The 15,290-nt window shown below is 54.4% G+C and overlaps 4 protein-coding genes across 4 annotated transcripts; 2 read left to right on the forward strand and 2 right to left on the reverse strand.

The window, feature by feature from the left end:
* Positions 1–718: 718 nt before the first annotated feature.
* On the forward strand, positions 719–2,443 carry GCG54_00012938 (uncharacterized protein; the record flags this gene model as incomplete). The annotated part of the gene is made up of 3 exons (XM_045412803.1): positions 719–1,472; positions 1,503–1,817; positions 1,848–2,443. 3 exons carry the CDS (start codon positions 719–721, stop codon positions 2,441–2,443), a joined length of 1,665 nt encoding a protein of 554 aa, XP_045268809.1.
* A 1,404-nt stretch (positions 2,444–3,847) lies between these two features.
* GCG54_00012939 (uncharacterized protein) lies at positions 3,848–5,195 on the forward strand (the record flags this gene model as incomplete). Its single annotated transcript, XM_045412804.1, has 2 exons — positions 3,848–3,851; positions 3,994–5,195. 2 exons carry the CDS (start codon positions 3,848–3,850, stop codon positions 5,193–5,195), a joined length of 1,206 nt encoding a protein of 401 aa, XP_045268810.1.
* Positions 5,196–5,615: 420 nt separating this feature from the next.
* Positions 5,616–7,491, reverse strand: GCG54_00012940 (uncharacterized protein; the record flags this gene model as incomplete). The annotated part of the gene is made up of 2 exons (XM_045412805.1): positions 5,616–6,690; positions 6,740–7,491. The coding sequence occupies 2 exons, from the start codon at positions 7,489–7,491 to the stop codon at positions 5,616–5,618; spliced, it is 1,827 nt and encodes a 608-aa protein (XP_045268811.1).
* Positions 7,492–10,488: 2,997 nt separating this feature from the next.
* GCG54_00012941 (Ubiquitination network signaling protein acrB) lies at positions 10,489–13,458 on the reverse strand (the record flags this gene model as incomplete). Its single annotated transcript, XM_045412806.1, has 1 exon — positions 10,489–13,458. The coding sequence occupies one exon, from the start codon at positions 13,456–13,458 to the stop codon at positions 10,489–10,491; it is 2,970 nt and encodes a 989-aa protein (XP_045268812.1).
* Positions 13,459–15,290: the final 1,832 nt, after the last annotated feature.

Here is a 15,290-nt window from a genome sequence, read left to right on the forward strand (position 1 = left end):
TGCTGGCCTGGAAGTTGCTAGCGAAGGCCACCCAGTCGTGCCTGGTCTTCTGGGTTGCTTGGGTTGTTGTTACGGGGACATGTACGACTACACGGGGTCCTTGGACGATCTCAACAAAGCTGTCGAGTCTTTGACCGGAACTGCCGTAGCAATGTCTCAAGATCATTCTCACCTTCTCGGTAACCTCAATCTATTGGGAAAGATGCTCAACAAACGATATGAGCATACGGGCTCTATGGCTGACATTGACTACTCCCTCGATACTTTGCAAAAGGCAATGGATATGATGCCTAGGCACAATCGGCTTCGGTTTGATATCATGTCCAATCTTTCGACGTCACTGACACTGAGATATAGTCGCACCAATTCCATTGGCGACCTCCAAAGCGCGATCAATATGATGGAAAGCGTCCTACAAGCTACACCACAAGGAAATCGAGATTATGCAGCACGCTTGGGAAAGCTTGGTGCTTTACTGAGCACCAGACATGACATTCACAGGTCGGTTGATGATCTTGATAGGGCCATCACACTGCTGAAGACGGCAATTGATCTTGAATCTAATAATGATATTGGTCGGGCCTTGGATATGAACAACTTGGCTGGTGGACTTTTCAAACGTTTCAATGATACTCGGTCATTTGATGACCTTGATGAAGCAATCACGATCTTCAAAGACGCAGCGACAATTCTCCCTGAGACTCATCCTGAACGCTGGATGATATTCGAGAACCTGCTTAGGTGCTATCGCAAGCTTGGCAACGATACTATTGATGATCAGATTGAAGTCTCGCTGCAAGGATGGAATTGTCAGAACTCCCCTCCTTCAACTCGCATCCCGCTGGGATCTGTGGCGGCTGGGCTTCTCAACTTCAAGTCGAGATGGGGGGAAGCAAGCGAGATACTGGAGACCGCGGTCAGCCTTCTGCCGTCCGTGAGTCCTCGGGCTCTGAAAAGCAGTGACCAGCAGAATGTTTTGCGAAAATTTCCAGGACTGGCTTCTTTAGCTGCTGCGACTGCTCTCAATGCGGGAAAGTCGCCTGCCGATGCTCTTAATCTTCTAGAGTCCGGTCGTGGAGTGATGGCTGCGCTGTTATTCGAGACTCGTGCTGAAATCGCCGATCTTACTAGCAGTCATGCTGGTTTGGCGAATCAATTCATATCTCTAAGAAACGAGCTGGACACGCCTTCCGGTGCGACATCTTTATCCTCTGTCGACAAGGATATCCCTATGGAGATGCATGCCAAGCAACGCCGCGATCTGGATGCCCAATTCAACACGGTTATCAGGGAGATTCGTTCCAAGCCAGGGTTCGAAACATTTCTCATTCGGCCAAAAGCAGAGAGCCTACTTGCCGCCGCATCTTCGGGTCCCATTGTCATTCTCAATGCAAATTCGCGGCGCTGCGATGCTTTCATCATCGACACCCACTCTATCCAGCTGCTACCACTTCCACAATTTGAAGTTTCGGGCATCAAAAGCGAATTTAACGTTGATTCAGAGTCTTTGGAAAATCTTTGGGATGTTATGGCTTGTCCAGTTCTCGATAAGCTCGGATTCCTGGAGCCCCCGAGAGATGGTGACTTGCCGCACGTATGGTGGATTCTGACAGGGTCTTTGAGCAGGCTCCCGATTCACGCGGCGGGTTATCACCAAGAAGGCTCTTTCGACACAGTGATGGATAGAGTAATATCCTCATACAGTACTTCAGTCAAAGCTCTGATGCAATCTCGTCAGAAGTCAGCCCGAATCACCAGGGGAAACGTTTCTCACAAGGCCTGTCTCGTCAGCATGGGGACCACACCCTCTAATGGCCGTCTATCTCCCAGCGACCTTGAGTTTGTAGAAGAGGAGGTGCAGATTTTGGCCAGTCTACTATCTCCAAGTATACCGACTACTCTTCTCGATAAACCTGAAAAAGAAGAGGTACTACATCAAATTGAGACCTGTACAACATTTCACTTTGCAGGCCATGGTATAACAAATCCGCTGGATCCGTCCAAGAGCTGTCTTCTCCTCAATGACTGGGTTAGTGATCCTTTGAGCTTTGAAAGCTTAACTTCTCTGAACCTTTTTGAGAGGCCTGCTTGGTTGGCTTACCTTTCAGCTTGCTCTACTGGAGAAAACCAAGCAGAGAGGCTGCAAGATGAGTCGATCCATCTGATGAGTGCTTGCCAGTTAGCAGGGTTCCCGCATGTGGTCGGATCGCTATGGAAGATAGATGACAAATGCTCGGCTGAAGCAGCCGCAGAGGTTTATAGGACGATCCAGGAGCGTGGATGGACTGATGAGTCTGTAGCACTTGGGGTTCACAACGCCGCAAGACTTCTTCGAAGCAAAACCCGCGAGGAGGGACAGGACAGGGGCAGAGGGTTAGACTATGCTGTCCGTGATGAAGGCAATCCATCCATTTGGGCTGCGTACATCCATGTCGGACCCTAGAAAGCGACGTCACCTCTCTTTTTCACATCCACCGCAAAGGGAAACATCTTGCCTTGCAGTCGTGTGTTGATTTCTGTTGCTTAAATGTATGTACATGGACTATACAATTATTCTTCACGGTCAATTAGTATAAATTTTCAGGACTTCAGGAAGTTAAACAAGGGTTGCAGTCCTATTTTCCCGTCAGCGTTTGTCAAGAAGCGTACCGAAGACAATCCTGAGGTGCTGTATCAGGGGCTAGAAATGCCTCGCGGTGGATCCGAGTCCATCGGACATGCTTTGGTCTTGGCATGTTTGTGTATCATCGCCATTCATGATGTGTGTTTGTTCTTGCGGCTAGAACTTCGCCATCCATCAAGACTGGCTCCCGGCGTCTTAGCGTGTTGCGGTCTGGGTGGACGGCATGATTGCCATCCACATGAAACTGACCCCGGTCATTGTCCTGGAAAGCCTTGCATGTATAACGTTTTCACGTCGTTTGAGTGGCGTCTATGTTCACACGTTGCAGATAGCTCCAGCTTAGCTTCTCGATGCACGTTACATCGGCGTGATCGGTCATTCGTGCCTTGTTATAACCCAGGTTTTCCAGCTCCGTTCACTGGAACCATTCGGTCGGTAGTTGAGGAGAAGTAGATCCGCTGAAGCATCAAATGAACTTCACACGCAGTGTAAAAATCACCATTGAACAATGTCAAGCAGCAAGTACTAGTTCGAGCGGATGTGTTTGAGGCTACAGCCCGGTCCGTGTTGTCCACGTGCAAGAGGGGTTTGGCTCATCCGGTTCATCCACGATTATGGGCTTCTTATGTACTTGAAAACGCAAGTTTCGCCTGCCCGACCTCTTTCGCTCCAGCCATAATCCTGAAAACCAAGAGCCCAGTTTCGTCACTCATTTTAATTTTCAATGTGTGCGACACTTTGTACTTATTCTGCCCGTTCTCAACGAGATGTTGAATGCTACTGTCATTCACAAAGTCAAGACCATCGATCGTGTACTCCACTTCTCCGATCTTTTCGACTCCTGTGTTTGTGTTAGCGATGCTACCTCTGCAGACGCACAGGTCTTTGGAAAGTACTCACGGTCGTTCTCTGTCGTCTCAGGTGCTTCGTCCAGGCTACAAGCGTACAAGTCGTGTGTGTATGTCTTTTTGAATGGCCAAATATATGAGCAGTTGAAATCACTGTCGATCTCTGACGTCTTTTCGAGTGTTGCATTCTAAGTGATTTTAGCACGATTTCAAACAGATGTTTTCCCAACGTTACTTCCGCACGTCACTGACCTTGTTGATACTCCAGGTCATGAAACCCGTTAGGTAGGTGGTTTGGTTGAATGAGTCGGTCCAAAGGTATCGAGTTGACGCGTCGTATCCACTGTGCTTTTCCGGAGAATACACTTGTGACAGCATGTGTCCGTAGTGCCGCCTACACTTCTTTTCGGAGGTGATTGATCCTTCCACGCCTCTTAGGACTGCGCCGCATACAGAGTCTTGAGTCTTGTAAGCTTCTTGATGTTATCTTACGGACATGCTTCTGACCTCAATGTTTCTCAGGCACTCAAAAGACCGAGACGTTCACTGTGAAGTTCAGAGGACGCCAGTTCATCCTCTTTGATACGCCGGGATTTGACGACACTCGCCGGGGCGATGGCGAAATCCTCATCGATATTGCTGAGACATTGAGCGCCTCTTACAAGAGTAAGCTCAAGCTGAGTGGGATTGTATATCTCCATCGTATCAAGGATGAGAAAGTCAGCAACGGGATTCAGCGGAACTTCGATATGTTTCGGTACTTGTGTGGAGATAACTTCTTCAGCAATGTCTTTCTCGTGACAACATTCTGGGACGAGCTCAAAGACAACGAAACAGGAGAGAAGAGAGAGCGGGAGCTCCTTAAAAAGCCCGATTGGTGGGGCGAGATGAAGAGCAAGGGCTCGCAGATTCGACGTTTCAGCAACACGCAGCAATCCGCTGTTGACCTACTCTGGGAAGTTGCTGGTTTGCCTCCTGTTGTGCTTCAAGTGCAAAAGGAGATGGTTGAGCAAGGTCTTGATGTTGTGAATACCACGGCTGGTGTAGCTCTCAACTACGAGCTGGCAGACTTGCGTGCCAAGTTCGAAAAGGAGATTGAAAGCTTGGTTGAGAGGCAGGAAAAGGCGCGGCTTCAACAGGACGAGCATCTACGGAAGATGCTTGAGGAGCAGGAGAAGAAGAAGACAGCATTTGTGAGGGAACTGATGGAAGAACAGGCAATACTGCGAGCTGAGAGCCGGGAGGGACACCGTCGCCAAGAGCAGGAATTCACCGACCGGTACATACGCATGGAACGGGAGAAGAAGACGCTGAGTGAAAGGATCCAAACTTTGGAGAAGCAGTCTCAGTTGGAGCAGGATGCGGCTAAGACCCGTATGGACCAGGTGATGGACGACTTCAACAAAGTCATGGCTCAACTGAAAGACGAGAAGGCCGGTGCTAGCCAAAACTCAGCCAAGGTTGCAGATTTGGAGAGGGAGAAATACGAGGTGGAGGCCATGGGGCTAAAGTGGAAAACTGAGATGGACAGACTGACCCTGGAGGTGCAGAAACTGCAGGAGCAGCAGAAACTATCGAGTGCTTCGGAGAAAGCGTATCTGGACTCGCGTATTTTGCAGTTACAGGCCCAGAAGACATCGAGCACTTCGTCTTTCTGGGCTAGTTTGACTTCACTGACGCAGTTAGGCCAGTTCGTGCTGAAGTTGGTCGAAGAGGTTGCTTGAGTGAAACGGAGTTATTCTGTTTGCATTCTGCAAATCAGACCCTCCTCCATATATGCTTGGATGTTTATGTAACTTTCGTTGCCGCAAGTATGTACTCATAAAGTCGGAACCAGATTCCTAGAATTCGGATCTTTAGTCGCTTGTGCTTTCCTCCTACTTGATGGTCATCCCCTGTATAGCAGTTTGACTACACAGATTGGAATTATTATGAAGAGGGCACATTCGAATCATTGCTGGGATAGTGTAGAAAATTGTACTAGAGCTAGGGGCGCGACTGTTTTCTACCAGGAAAGGCTTGTAATGAAGAATGTCTGTTGTTGTTGGTATAGTCTTATTCTCATAAGTCATGAAGTTGTCGTTAAAATCCCCGCCGAAGTCAAAGGTATCACCCTCCCCAAACGCCAACCCCTATTTCCTTCTTCATCCATGTCTCCCAGTCACAGCCCCAACAGCCAAAATCTCGATTCTCCCCGAGTACAGCTTCATGACATGGCAAACCGGATCTCCCCAAATCACCCCTCTCAGCTCCTCATCAGTCACCGTCTGCGCCACGACGCCCTCATTCAACCTCTCCTCGACAGTCTTCCGATCCTTGATCCTCTCCCTCTTATCCCCGCTCCTCAACACCACGATCCGCCCCGGCGAACTCAGCGTACAAGCCGGCAGCTCCCACACAGGCTTCTTCGCCCTCCTCTCCTCCTTCACAACCGCACCACTCTCCTTACCCCTCAACGTAATCTTGCTCGCCTTCGCCACAACCCCTCTCCCCTTCCTCTCCCTCTCTCTATCCTTCTCCCTCTCCCCTCCATCCCTCTGCTTCCCCACACTCGGCGCCGGCGACGCCAACAACTCCAACAACGACTTCACATACGCCTTATCCGCCCTCGCAATCGGATCCCCCTCATTCACAAACGTCAAAAACAAACTCTTCCTCAACTCCGGCCGCTCCGGCCTCTTCAGCGGCAACAAGCTCACCGGCGGCGTCCCAAAGGTCACGCAATGCACCCTCTTAAAACACCCCGTCAGCACATTCAACTCGCTCTGTGCCGCCTTGCTCGTCGCCAGCATGTGCGCATACAGCAAGCTCGCCACCGCCCCGCCCGCCGAGTGCCCCGTGATCAGCAGCGAATATCCGCTGCGCGCGGGGTCCTCCTCGAGCAGCTGGCGCAATCTTGCCGCGACGGGTTTCACCATGCGCCGCGCGACCGTCAGGAAGCCCGCGTGGCAGAAATTCCCAGGGTCGTCGAGGAAGTTTGTGGGCGAGGCGTGCGCCGTGTTGAGGTTGACGGCCCAGTCCATGAAGGTCGCGGAGCCGCGGATCGCGAAGACGATGGTGTTCATGTGGTCCATGGGGACGGACTTGATCACCATGGCCTTGGTGCCGTGCTTCCAATCCGCGTTGACGTGGGTGTCGCGCTCGGCGCCTTTGGGGGTCTCGTAGACGCGCTCGGCGTATTGGGCGGCCATGCAGAGCAGCGGCCAGGTGGGCATGTATCTGGGGTTGTTAGGGACCTCGTGTGTCTCCTTGAGGGAGGGGTGCTTACAGTCGGAGAGGGGGGAGGTTCAGGGGCAGCCTCGCGTTGGCGTACATATCCACTTTAGAAAAGTAGCTCCCGCTCGCGACACTCTCCGCCACGCCCTGCCCCTTTGAATGGCTCTCCTTCTTCTTCATGCTGCTACTACTCGTCTTGCCGCTCCTCTTGCCCTCGTACGGCACAACCTGCTGCTGCTGCTCGCTCGGGGCCGGCTGCTGCTGGTACGTAAACAGCGCCTTCTCGTGCCCAGACAGCTTCCCGCCGTCAATCATGGTCATGACGTCGTTGAAGCACCCGGCGATCTGGTCGACGCACGCCGCGGTGGAGTTGATCAGCTGCGTCGCGTGCGGGTGGAAGTTCGGCTCGTCGAAGAACTGCGGCGAGGTGAAGTCCTTGGCGATGGTCGCCACGGAGCCGGTGAACTTGTCGAGGCCGGCGGGGCATGATGACGGTGCGGTCGAGCCCGGGCCCGGAGGGGCTGGTAGGGCGAGCGGTGCGGAGGATGGCGGCGTGATGTAGTAGTGCTGGTTCACCACGATGGGCTGCTGGTACTGCCGGTTTGGGGGGTGGCGGATGGTTTGTTGGTGTTGAGGATGTTGAACGGGGTATTGTTGGTTTGGGTATGGTGGCGGTGGGTGCCAGTATTGAGGCGTCTGGGTGGTCGAAGTCGCATACCGTGAAGGCGGCGGCGGCGGTGGGTGGCTCACCGGGACCGGGGCCGGCTCGGCCTTGCGGATCTTTTTGCGGTCGAAGAAGCCCATTTTCGGTTACATGGAGGATTTCAACGTTTCCTGTCGACGAACATGAATCTTGGCATACAATCCAAGCCTTTCAACTCAAAACTCTCCGAGGGGAGCGTTGCCTATTTGTTTCCTTCGAGAACAAGCTTCTAGACGCCAAGAAGCACACCCTCAGCAGACCGCTTGTCCAAGGGGACCGACAAGGCGGCGTAAATAAGGCAGACGCGCCCTTCTGTCCTCGTGTCTCGTGCCTCGGTCTTGCGTGCCAAACGCGCAGACCAGGCCAAGGCAGAACCAGCAAACTCCTCGTCGGTCTCTCAGAAGAAAAGACCAGACGAAAAGCTCGCTCGGCGCAGCTGACTTGTCATCCAAGGCCAGCTGAAAGGCGCAAATGCAAACCCGAAACGTCCGCCTCGCGGGAGAGCACAAGCCAAAAAAGAAGAATGTCGTCACTGCTGGTCCGTTACACGGAAATAGAATCCACCTGGACTGCGCCTTCCACCTCCGGACGATTCGGTGAGCGGCGTTCGGTAAGAGCAGCGTGTAGACTCAAGGCCCGGTGCCGGGATGAATGCTGTTGCGGTCGGTATGCGAGAACCGGGGGGCGGGATGGCAACGTCTGGCGATCTGCCGCTGGGGCGAAAACTCCGCAATCGAGGCTCAGCTTGTATGCGAAGAGGATGCTCAAAAGGGGGAGAATCCGAACTGTTTACCCCTTGAGAGGACCCAGAAAAGGGGGCAACAGCTGAACACTTCCACACGCAGAGAGAGGCAACGAAAGAAGGCCGACGATGCGGTGCTACACGCGAAAACAGGCGTCATGTGTCGTCTTTAAAAGACACCAACTGCAGACTTGCACCCTCCACCCCCTGGCGGCACCTAGCCTCGCTGCCCATGCACAACAAGCCGACCAAGACACCTTCCACTCAATGGACCAATGTATCATTCCGCCGTGAATCTACTTGCCAACCCAAGAAGACGCTACCAATGGCCCCAAACGAATGCTTAAAAAAACAGAGACGGCTCCAGCGCGCTGCACCTCCCCCGTCGACCCCCCGCCTCCGTCTCCCATTCGCCGAGCTAAGCCCCGCCCCGTGAGTGGTCGACCCCCCCTTCGAGTGTTCTGGCGCAGGGACCGCCGGGACCCGCGCCGCTCATAGGGTGAGGGTGGAGGGGGGGCAAGTCAGCCGGTGGTGCTGCTGTTGGACTCCCTGCGCGTAGCCGAGACGCCGGTCAAGCAGCAATTCACTCAACACCGGCCGCGGTAGACTCTCTATTGGCGAATGCATGTGCCTTTTTGTCTCTCTTTCAGTGTAGACAAATCATTGTTAACACAGGTATCTCATGCAGAGCTGCAATGTACATGCATTACCTCCAATATCCATCTCTTATCCGGACTCGCTCTCAAGTGGAACACAACCAAACCAACCACCCCCATCACCAAGAAAACTCAATCAATCAAAACATCACCCCATATGCGCGTAGCCGCCGAGAAACGACGCTACCGCCGCCCTAGATCCATCCTCCTCCGTGCCTGGTCTGCCTCTACCGCCGCCCCCTGTGCCCCCGTTGGACTATTGTTTTCCTCTCTCGTGTCCCCAGGCGTTCACATGCTCTGGAAGCCTGCAGATTCGAAGCGGTTTGTATGTACATCGACAGACAACCCCGCTCTCCGTCTCTACAGTGAGTCAACACTCGCAGGCGGGAAAAGAGCAGACGCCAACCACCGCCCTTACCCCTCCCTATCGTGAGATCCATCCTCACCTTCATGATTCGCCTTCAAACCACAAACACCCCGCCTTACTGCACGAAAACTTGGAAAGAGTGCAGATAAAACGATGAAAAAGAGAGTTCCACTTCCAACCACCCGCAGGACTTGGAAATCATTTTTCTTCAATGCACGTGAGAGACGAGGACTGAGCCAAATACCCCGGTCCAGGTTGAAGACGTCCTCGTGGAATTGCCTCAGCCGAAGAAAAGAGCGTCTCCCGCTTCACATCACACAGATCTACAGACGCACACATTTACTCAAATCTAGCGGTATATTCACCGCTTCTGTCTTGTGGCGACAAAATATGCCTTCGAGCCATTATCCGCCTCATTCTTTGTGATGGAATGTGTAAAATGCTTAAAAAAATAAAAAAATAAAAAAAATAAAAAAACACCAACCCCAGGTGCCGTCTCACCGCAGAATAATGTTCAATGTCCTCGAAAGCTGCCTTGGCCAAAAACCATCGCAGCAACGCCTCGCCATCAAATCGTTTCCCGTCCTGTGCAACCACTCCGCCAGCCGTGGCATGAACCACGGGAACGCACACCAACCCTTCAACCCTCACACATTCTACTGAAGTACAAATGATCTACTTTCTTGTAATGAGAAGATTCATCTCGACAGCGTCATACCGCCTACATCTCCAGCATCCTCTCCATCGTCGCCTCTACTATCTTCCACATGCCCTCTATTTGCCATCTTTAACCCTCAATAACACCCTCACGCACAAAACAATCGCGCACCCACAAGAAAAACGACCCATCCCACGTGAACCATTTGCCCTTTGTTTTTAAACTCTGCATCTACAGCCAGCTCATCCGCACCTGCAGCACGCCAACTCAAACCCGGCACCGCCGCCGCCGCCAAAATCCAACTGCCGGGACCATGCCGGAGCCAAGCCTTGACTTGAGACGAACCGACAAAAAAAGGGACACGAGGGGGCGCACTCTATCCGCGACGACGCACCCCGGCTTCCTTTCGGGGGACTTGGAGCCGAGCAGCGCGTCGGGAACTTTCACGATGCCGTCTTTGCGATGACTTACCTCACTCATATTTGAAATGTTGACAGGGTCCATGTAGATAAACGTCACGGCAATAACACAAAAGTTCTAAACAATGCAACACTTTTCATTATGAGAAATCGCTACTGACATCCCGTCGAGCTGACGAAATATCCAGCACGCCATGTCCCAAGCCGAGAAAGCTAGACTACCTAAAGACAGAAACAGACAGACACTTTGCACATCTCAAATCGGACTCGCCGGATCCCGCAAGCTTCCGCTGCCGCTCCCGCTGTGAATGCTACTGCCGCCGGAGCCTGCGCCGTCGCTGCGCTGGCGCCGGGTGAACGCAAAGGACACGGGCGTGCGCTGCACCGTGTGCCCGTGCGCCGGCGTGTTGTTGAGCGAGAGGAACTCGTCGCCGTCGCTGGACTGCGTGAACCCGGAGACGTCACTAAGCATCGATGAGGAACGGCCTCTAGCCTTGAGAGACACCGTGCTCTGGTGCGCCGGCGGGAATCCCCACACGGCTGACGCCGTCGTCGCGGGCAGCGGAAGCGTCGAGCCAGGGGCAGTCGTCGCTGCGGTGGGCCACATGGACGCTGCCGGAACCGTAAACTGCGACGCTCCGGCGGGAGAGGGGGTCCAGGAAGGCGCGGCAGGGTTGTACAAGGTAGACGGAAGCTGGGCTGGCTGACGCTCGGCAAGATCGAAAGGCATGGTCGCGGCGGTCGCGTTGTTAACGTACTCGTGAATCTGCTGAAGACCCGCCAACAGGGCATTGACGTCGTTCTGCTTGTTCACGTTGGCCGACCGCAGTGTTTCGATGCTGCCGAGGAAGTTGTTCTCGATCTTGGAACTGTCCGCCTGCCAGGCGGCGCGCGCTTGGCGTCTTCGCTCGGCCTCGTCCAGACCGCGGTTGTTGGCGTCCGTAATACGGCCCAGTTCGTTGTCCACCTTGGCGATGCGTGCCGCGATCTTGTTCCGCTTCGTCTGCATGGCGGCTTGCTCATCTTCCTTGACCTTCACAGTCTTGGCGATCCCGGCCTTGTAGTCCTTAAACTCCTTGGATGCAGTGTCAAAGACGGCCTTCTCAGCAGTCCATTCCTTCTCCGTCTGTCTCTTGCGCTCGTAGAGCCCATCGGGTGCTTTCTCAAACGCCTTGAGCTCTGCGTCGAGCTGGGCGGTCTCCTTCTCGGACTGGGCTTTCGTGGTCTCCTGCTGGATAATCTTCTGCCTGTGCTTGTCGTCGTTGCTGCCTGCCGTCTGAATCATGTTGTCGAGTTTGTCATTCTCCTTCTTGAGGGACGTAGTCTTGCTCTTCCACTCCTTGCGCAGCGCCTTGAGCCTGGACTTCTCCTCCGCCAACCGGTCGTTGTTGGCTTTGATGGTGCTCTTCAGCGTCGTCGCCGGCGAGTCGGGGCGGAGGGATTGAGGCGTGCTCACGGGCGGGTTGACGGACCCTTCCTGGTCCTTGTTGGGCGCAAAAGAGGTCCGGATGCTCGTGGAGAAGATGACTCTGTTCGTGTGGGTGTCAACAAACTCGCAGACGTACTTGGATAGCGGCCGCAGCCCATAGATGTCCCCGCACCAGCGATGGTGGCCGAGGTGCTCATCTTGAGCTTCGTCCTGGATACGGTAAATGCGTGTTGGCTGCCAAAAGGCATTGTTGACCCGGACATAGAAAGGCTTTGACGTGTCGACGCCTGCCGGTCGCGCAACATGTCCGTTTCCGGCAGTAGGGCTATCGGGGAAATGGCTGGTGTTGAAGCATACTTCGTCGTGCCCGATGTAGGATATCCAAATCTGTTCGGCTTGACTGTCGAATGGGGCGTTCCCCAGGTTATGAATGTCGGTAGCGTTTGAGCCGGCTGACTCAGAAGTCGCGTGTGATAGTTCGTACTCCTTAACCATGACAATTTTGGTGCTCGCCAGAGCCGCCCATAGCGGCTGCTGGAGGCGCACCTGTGTGCTTTGTTTTCGCTTCTTTTTTGTAGATGATACTGCTGCATTTTGTTGGAAGGTCGCATCGCTGTGGGGCGTAGCAAATCCGTTCTCCGTCGCTGTGTCGGTAGAGTACGACTTGCCGGCTTCGGGATCTGTGATGCTATGGGCTGACGCGCTCCCTTTTTCTCGTCTCAAATACCACTCTCTAATATACCGGACTATACCCTGCGTTAAAATATGTATGGCGAGGATGCTCTTGATCCACCCATGCGGCCCCCTCTTATCGAAGCCGCGGGTGAAGGATTCTAACGGGTCGTCGGAATCGGGAGAGAATCGCCAGTTTGCAGGGAGGAACTTTGTAGCTCGAGACCAGTGGAACCTGGAACCGCGAAGAAGATGGGACCCTATTACCAGAAGAAAGCAGCTAGTGACACTCCGAGATGCGCCTTCCCTGGTGTTCGATCCGCCGCCGAGCGTGGCGGCGATGACGGGCTTCGCAAAGTCGAGGATGGCAAGCTGCATGGGCGGCCACAGAAAGAGCCAGACCAGCAAGATAAACACATCCATGCAAAGCACCGTGACCAGGGAAGGCATGGTCGAGTTGTAGTCAAAGATCTCGGCCAGGTTGATGTTCATTCCAGAGCTGGTGGTAACGGGCGGGACAAAGGTGAGAAAGGTAAAGACCATGTAGATACCGGAGAGGGCGACGGGAGGGACCTGCATCAGGAGAATAAGAATGGCGAGGGTGTCGTAGAGGGGAAGAGCTCTCAGGACGGTGGCGGCGAACTCGATAGGGCCGCCCGGATCGCGGTGGACGTCGGCATTCTTGGTGGCGTTAACATCGATCTGGCGGTGGTTCGTGTCGACGGCGCCGTTGCCCATGTTGGAAGCGAGAGACTCGGAGGACGACGTCTCGGAGCAGCCGCCTAGCGAGCCTCGCCTGGCAGATGCGTCGCCGTTGCGGTGGTCGGGAGGCATGGTATCGATCGTGGCACCGGGGGCCGGGTTCTTGAGATGTCCGTTGGAGGAGCCGTTGGGCAGGGGAGATGGGAGAGCCGAGGCAGCTGCATTCTGGTCTGGCGGCAGACGGGAGTTGGAAGCAGAGGTCGAGGTCGAGGCAGAAGCAGAAGGGTTCGGGTCGAGATTCGGCTGACTCTTCTTGTTGGAGAATCGTTTGGCGGGGCCTACGAGACCATTTTCGTGCCTGGTGTCGCGTTGATTGGCGGCGGCGCCTTGCTGTCGCTTCGCAGAACTCGAAGCACGAGGCATGCGCAGCGCCTTGTTCTGCTGTGGACCGACCCGGGAGCCTGGAGAGGCAGGTCGGGAGGGCCAGCAGCACGACTTGGACTGGTCTGGATGCTGGAGCGATCTCGTGTCCCGTCTCGAGGGCGACCGGGAGAACAGCGGCTGTTGAGAAACTATGCACTCGACGCAAGGGTGAGGGCAGAGCCGCAGAGTGTCCGGAGGGGTCCGTGGGGCCTCATGCGTCGTTGAGTTACGGTTGTGTAGGTTTCTAAGGGATACCGAGGGAGTGGTGATGTTGTGGAATTGGGTGGTGGTTTTTTTTCCGGTCCTGAGACGGAGAAGAGAGCGTGGTTGGTGGTGGTGGTGGGAAGGCGACAAGGTGGGTGGATAGGTAGGCAAGGCGAAGTTTAAGCCAAAAGGTAAGAATTTGGGGGTGCAATTATTACGCGGGAAGGGTTCGGCAGGTGGGCAGGCTTGGGGGAGCAGCTAACGAAATTGTTAACAGCGTCTGGGAGGCGCACTGCCGGGCGTGTATGGGGCGGCAAAGGTTCGGGTAAGAGCCGAGCCGAAAGTGAGCTGGCGAATTGGGGATCGAATGAATCGAATCGAAATAGGAGTTCGTATGAGGGGAGCAAGGCAAGAGGGGCGAGAGAGAAAAAATAGCTGAGTGAGCGGGCAGAAGAGACGGAGAGCTGAAAGAATGGAATTTGCAGCTGTGTGTGCTGTAGGTATTGTGTGTGTTTGTGTGTATGCAGCGTACCTAGGTATGCAGCGTGCAGTGTCAGATGCAAAGTTCAGACAGTCAGCACCCAGCAATAGCAGCAGCAGCAATCACAGCTAACGGCGGTCTGTCTGGCAGTGGCAGCAGGAGCACACTGTCAGTCAGAGTCAGTGTCAAATGACAGCGCCTTATTTTCTGGGTTTCTTTTTCTCTTCCTCTCTCTTTTTTTTATTTGGCCGTCTCGGGACATTGAAAGGTGGGAGTGGGAGGCGCCTCGCTTCAAGTTTATTCAAAAAAGGACGTGGGAACAGGACCAGAGCAGGGATGACGGATGGTGCGGGAGCCGCCCCCCTCGCACTGTCTGGCCTTGGCTCGCGGTACGTACTGCGTTAGCGTCGTTCTTTTTCCTCCTGACGAGGGCATCGAGTGGACTGCAGAGTGTGGATTGTGGGGGGCAGCTGAGTCTCGGGTCGCGCCATTGGTCCAGCTGTCTCCTGAGCGTTCCGCCCCTCCTTCTTCTCCTTCCCCCGATCAGAATCAGCAATCAGGATCAGGATCTCGGATCTTCGACCTGGCAGGTACTTTTGACTCGGCCAAACTATGCCTAGCTCAAGGGGCAATTTCGTCCGACAAGCTTGTACCTTGGGGTACCCCCGACCGAGGCAGCCGCCAACGCCCATGCAGCACGCCGCGCTAGACACTGAGCGACGATACGCGGAAGGCGGCCACTGGTTAGCATTACGGATAGACAATAGACATTGGACACCTGCCTAGAAAGTAGACATTGGGTCATGTCCAGTCAAACCAGACGTAGGGACTTTGGTGCTGAGTTGGCAGCAGACGAGCTTCCAATCAATCTTTTGAAAACAACAACCCAACTCAGCCCTCCCCTCTTCGTTTCTTCCCAGGCCTGCTGCGGTGGTGCAGCAGCGCATTGCATGCATCTGCTCAGGCCCTGGCAAAAGATGGACCCAGACGGAACGGAAAACGCGCAAGCAAGCAAGTGATCCTGCATCGGTATCCGTTCTTGGCCTGGCTGTCCGTCCCGTACGAGCAGCCCGTACCTGAATGTACGAATCACGCACCTCGACTCGGTCTGCAGGCCGTAGGGCAGAACAGGGCGCTGGGCGGTAGA

This window comes from Colletotrichum gloeosporioides, assembly GCF_011800055.1.
Source record: "Colletotrichum gloeosporioides strain Lc1 chromosome Unknown consensus_16, whole genome shotgun sequence".
Classification (NCBI taxonomy): Eukaryota; Fungi; Ascomycota; class Sordariomycetes; order Glomerellales; family Glomerellaceae; genus Colletotrichum; species Colletotrichum gloeosporioides.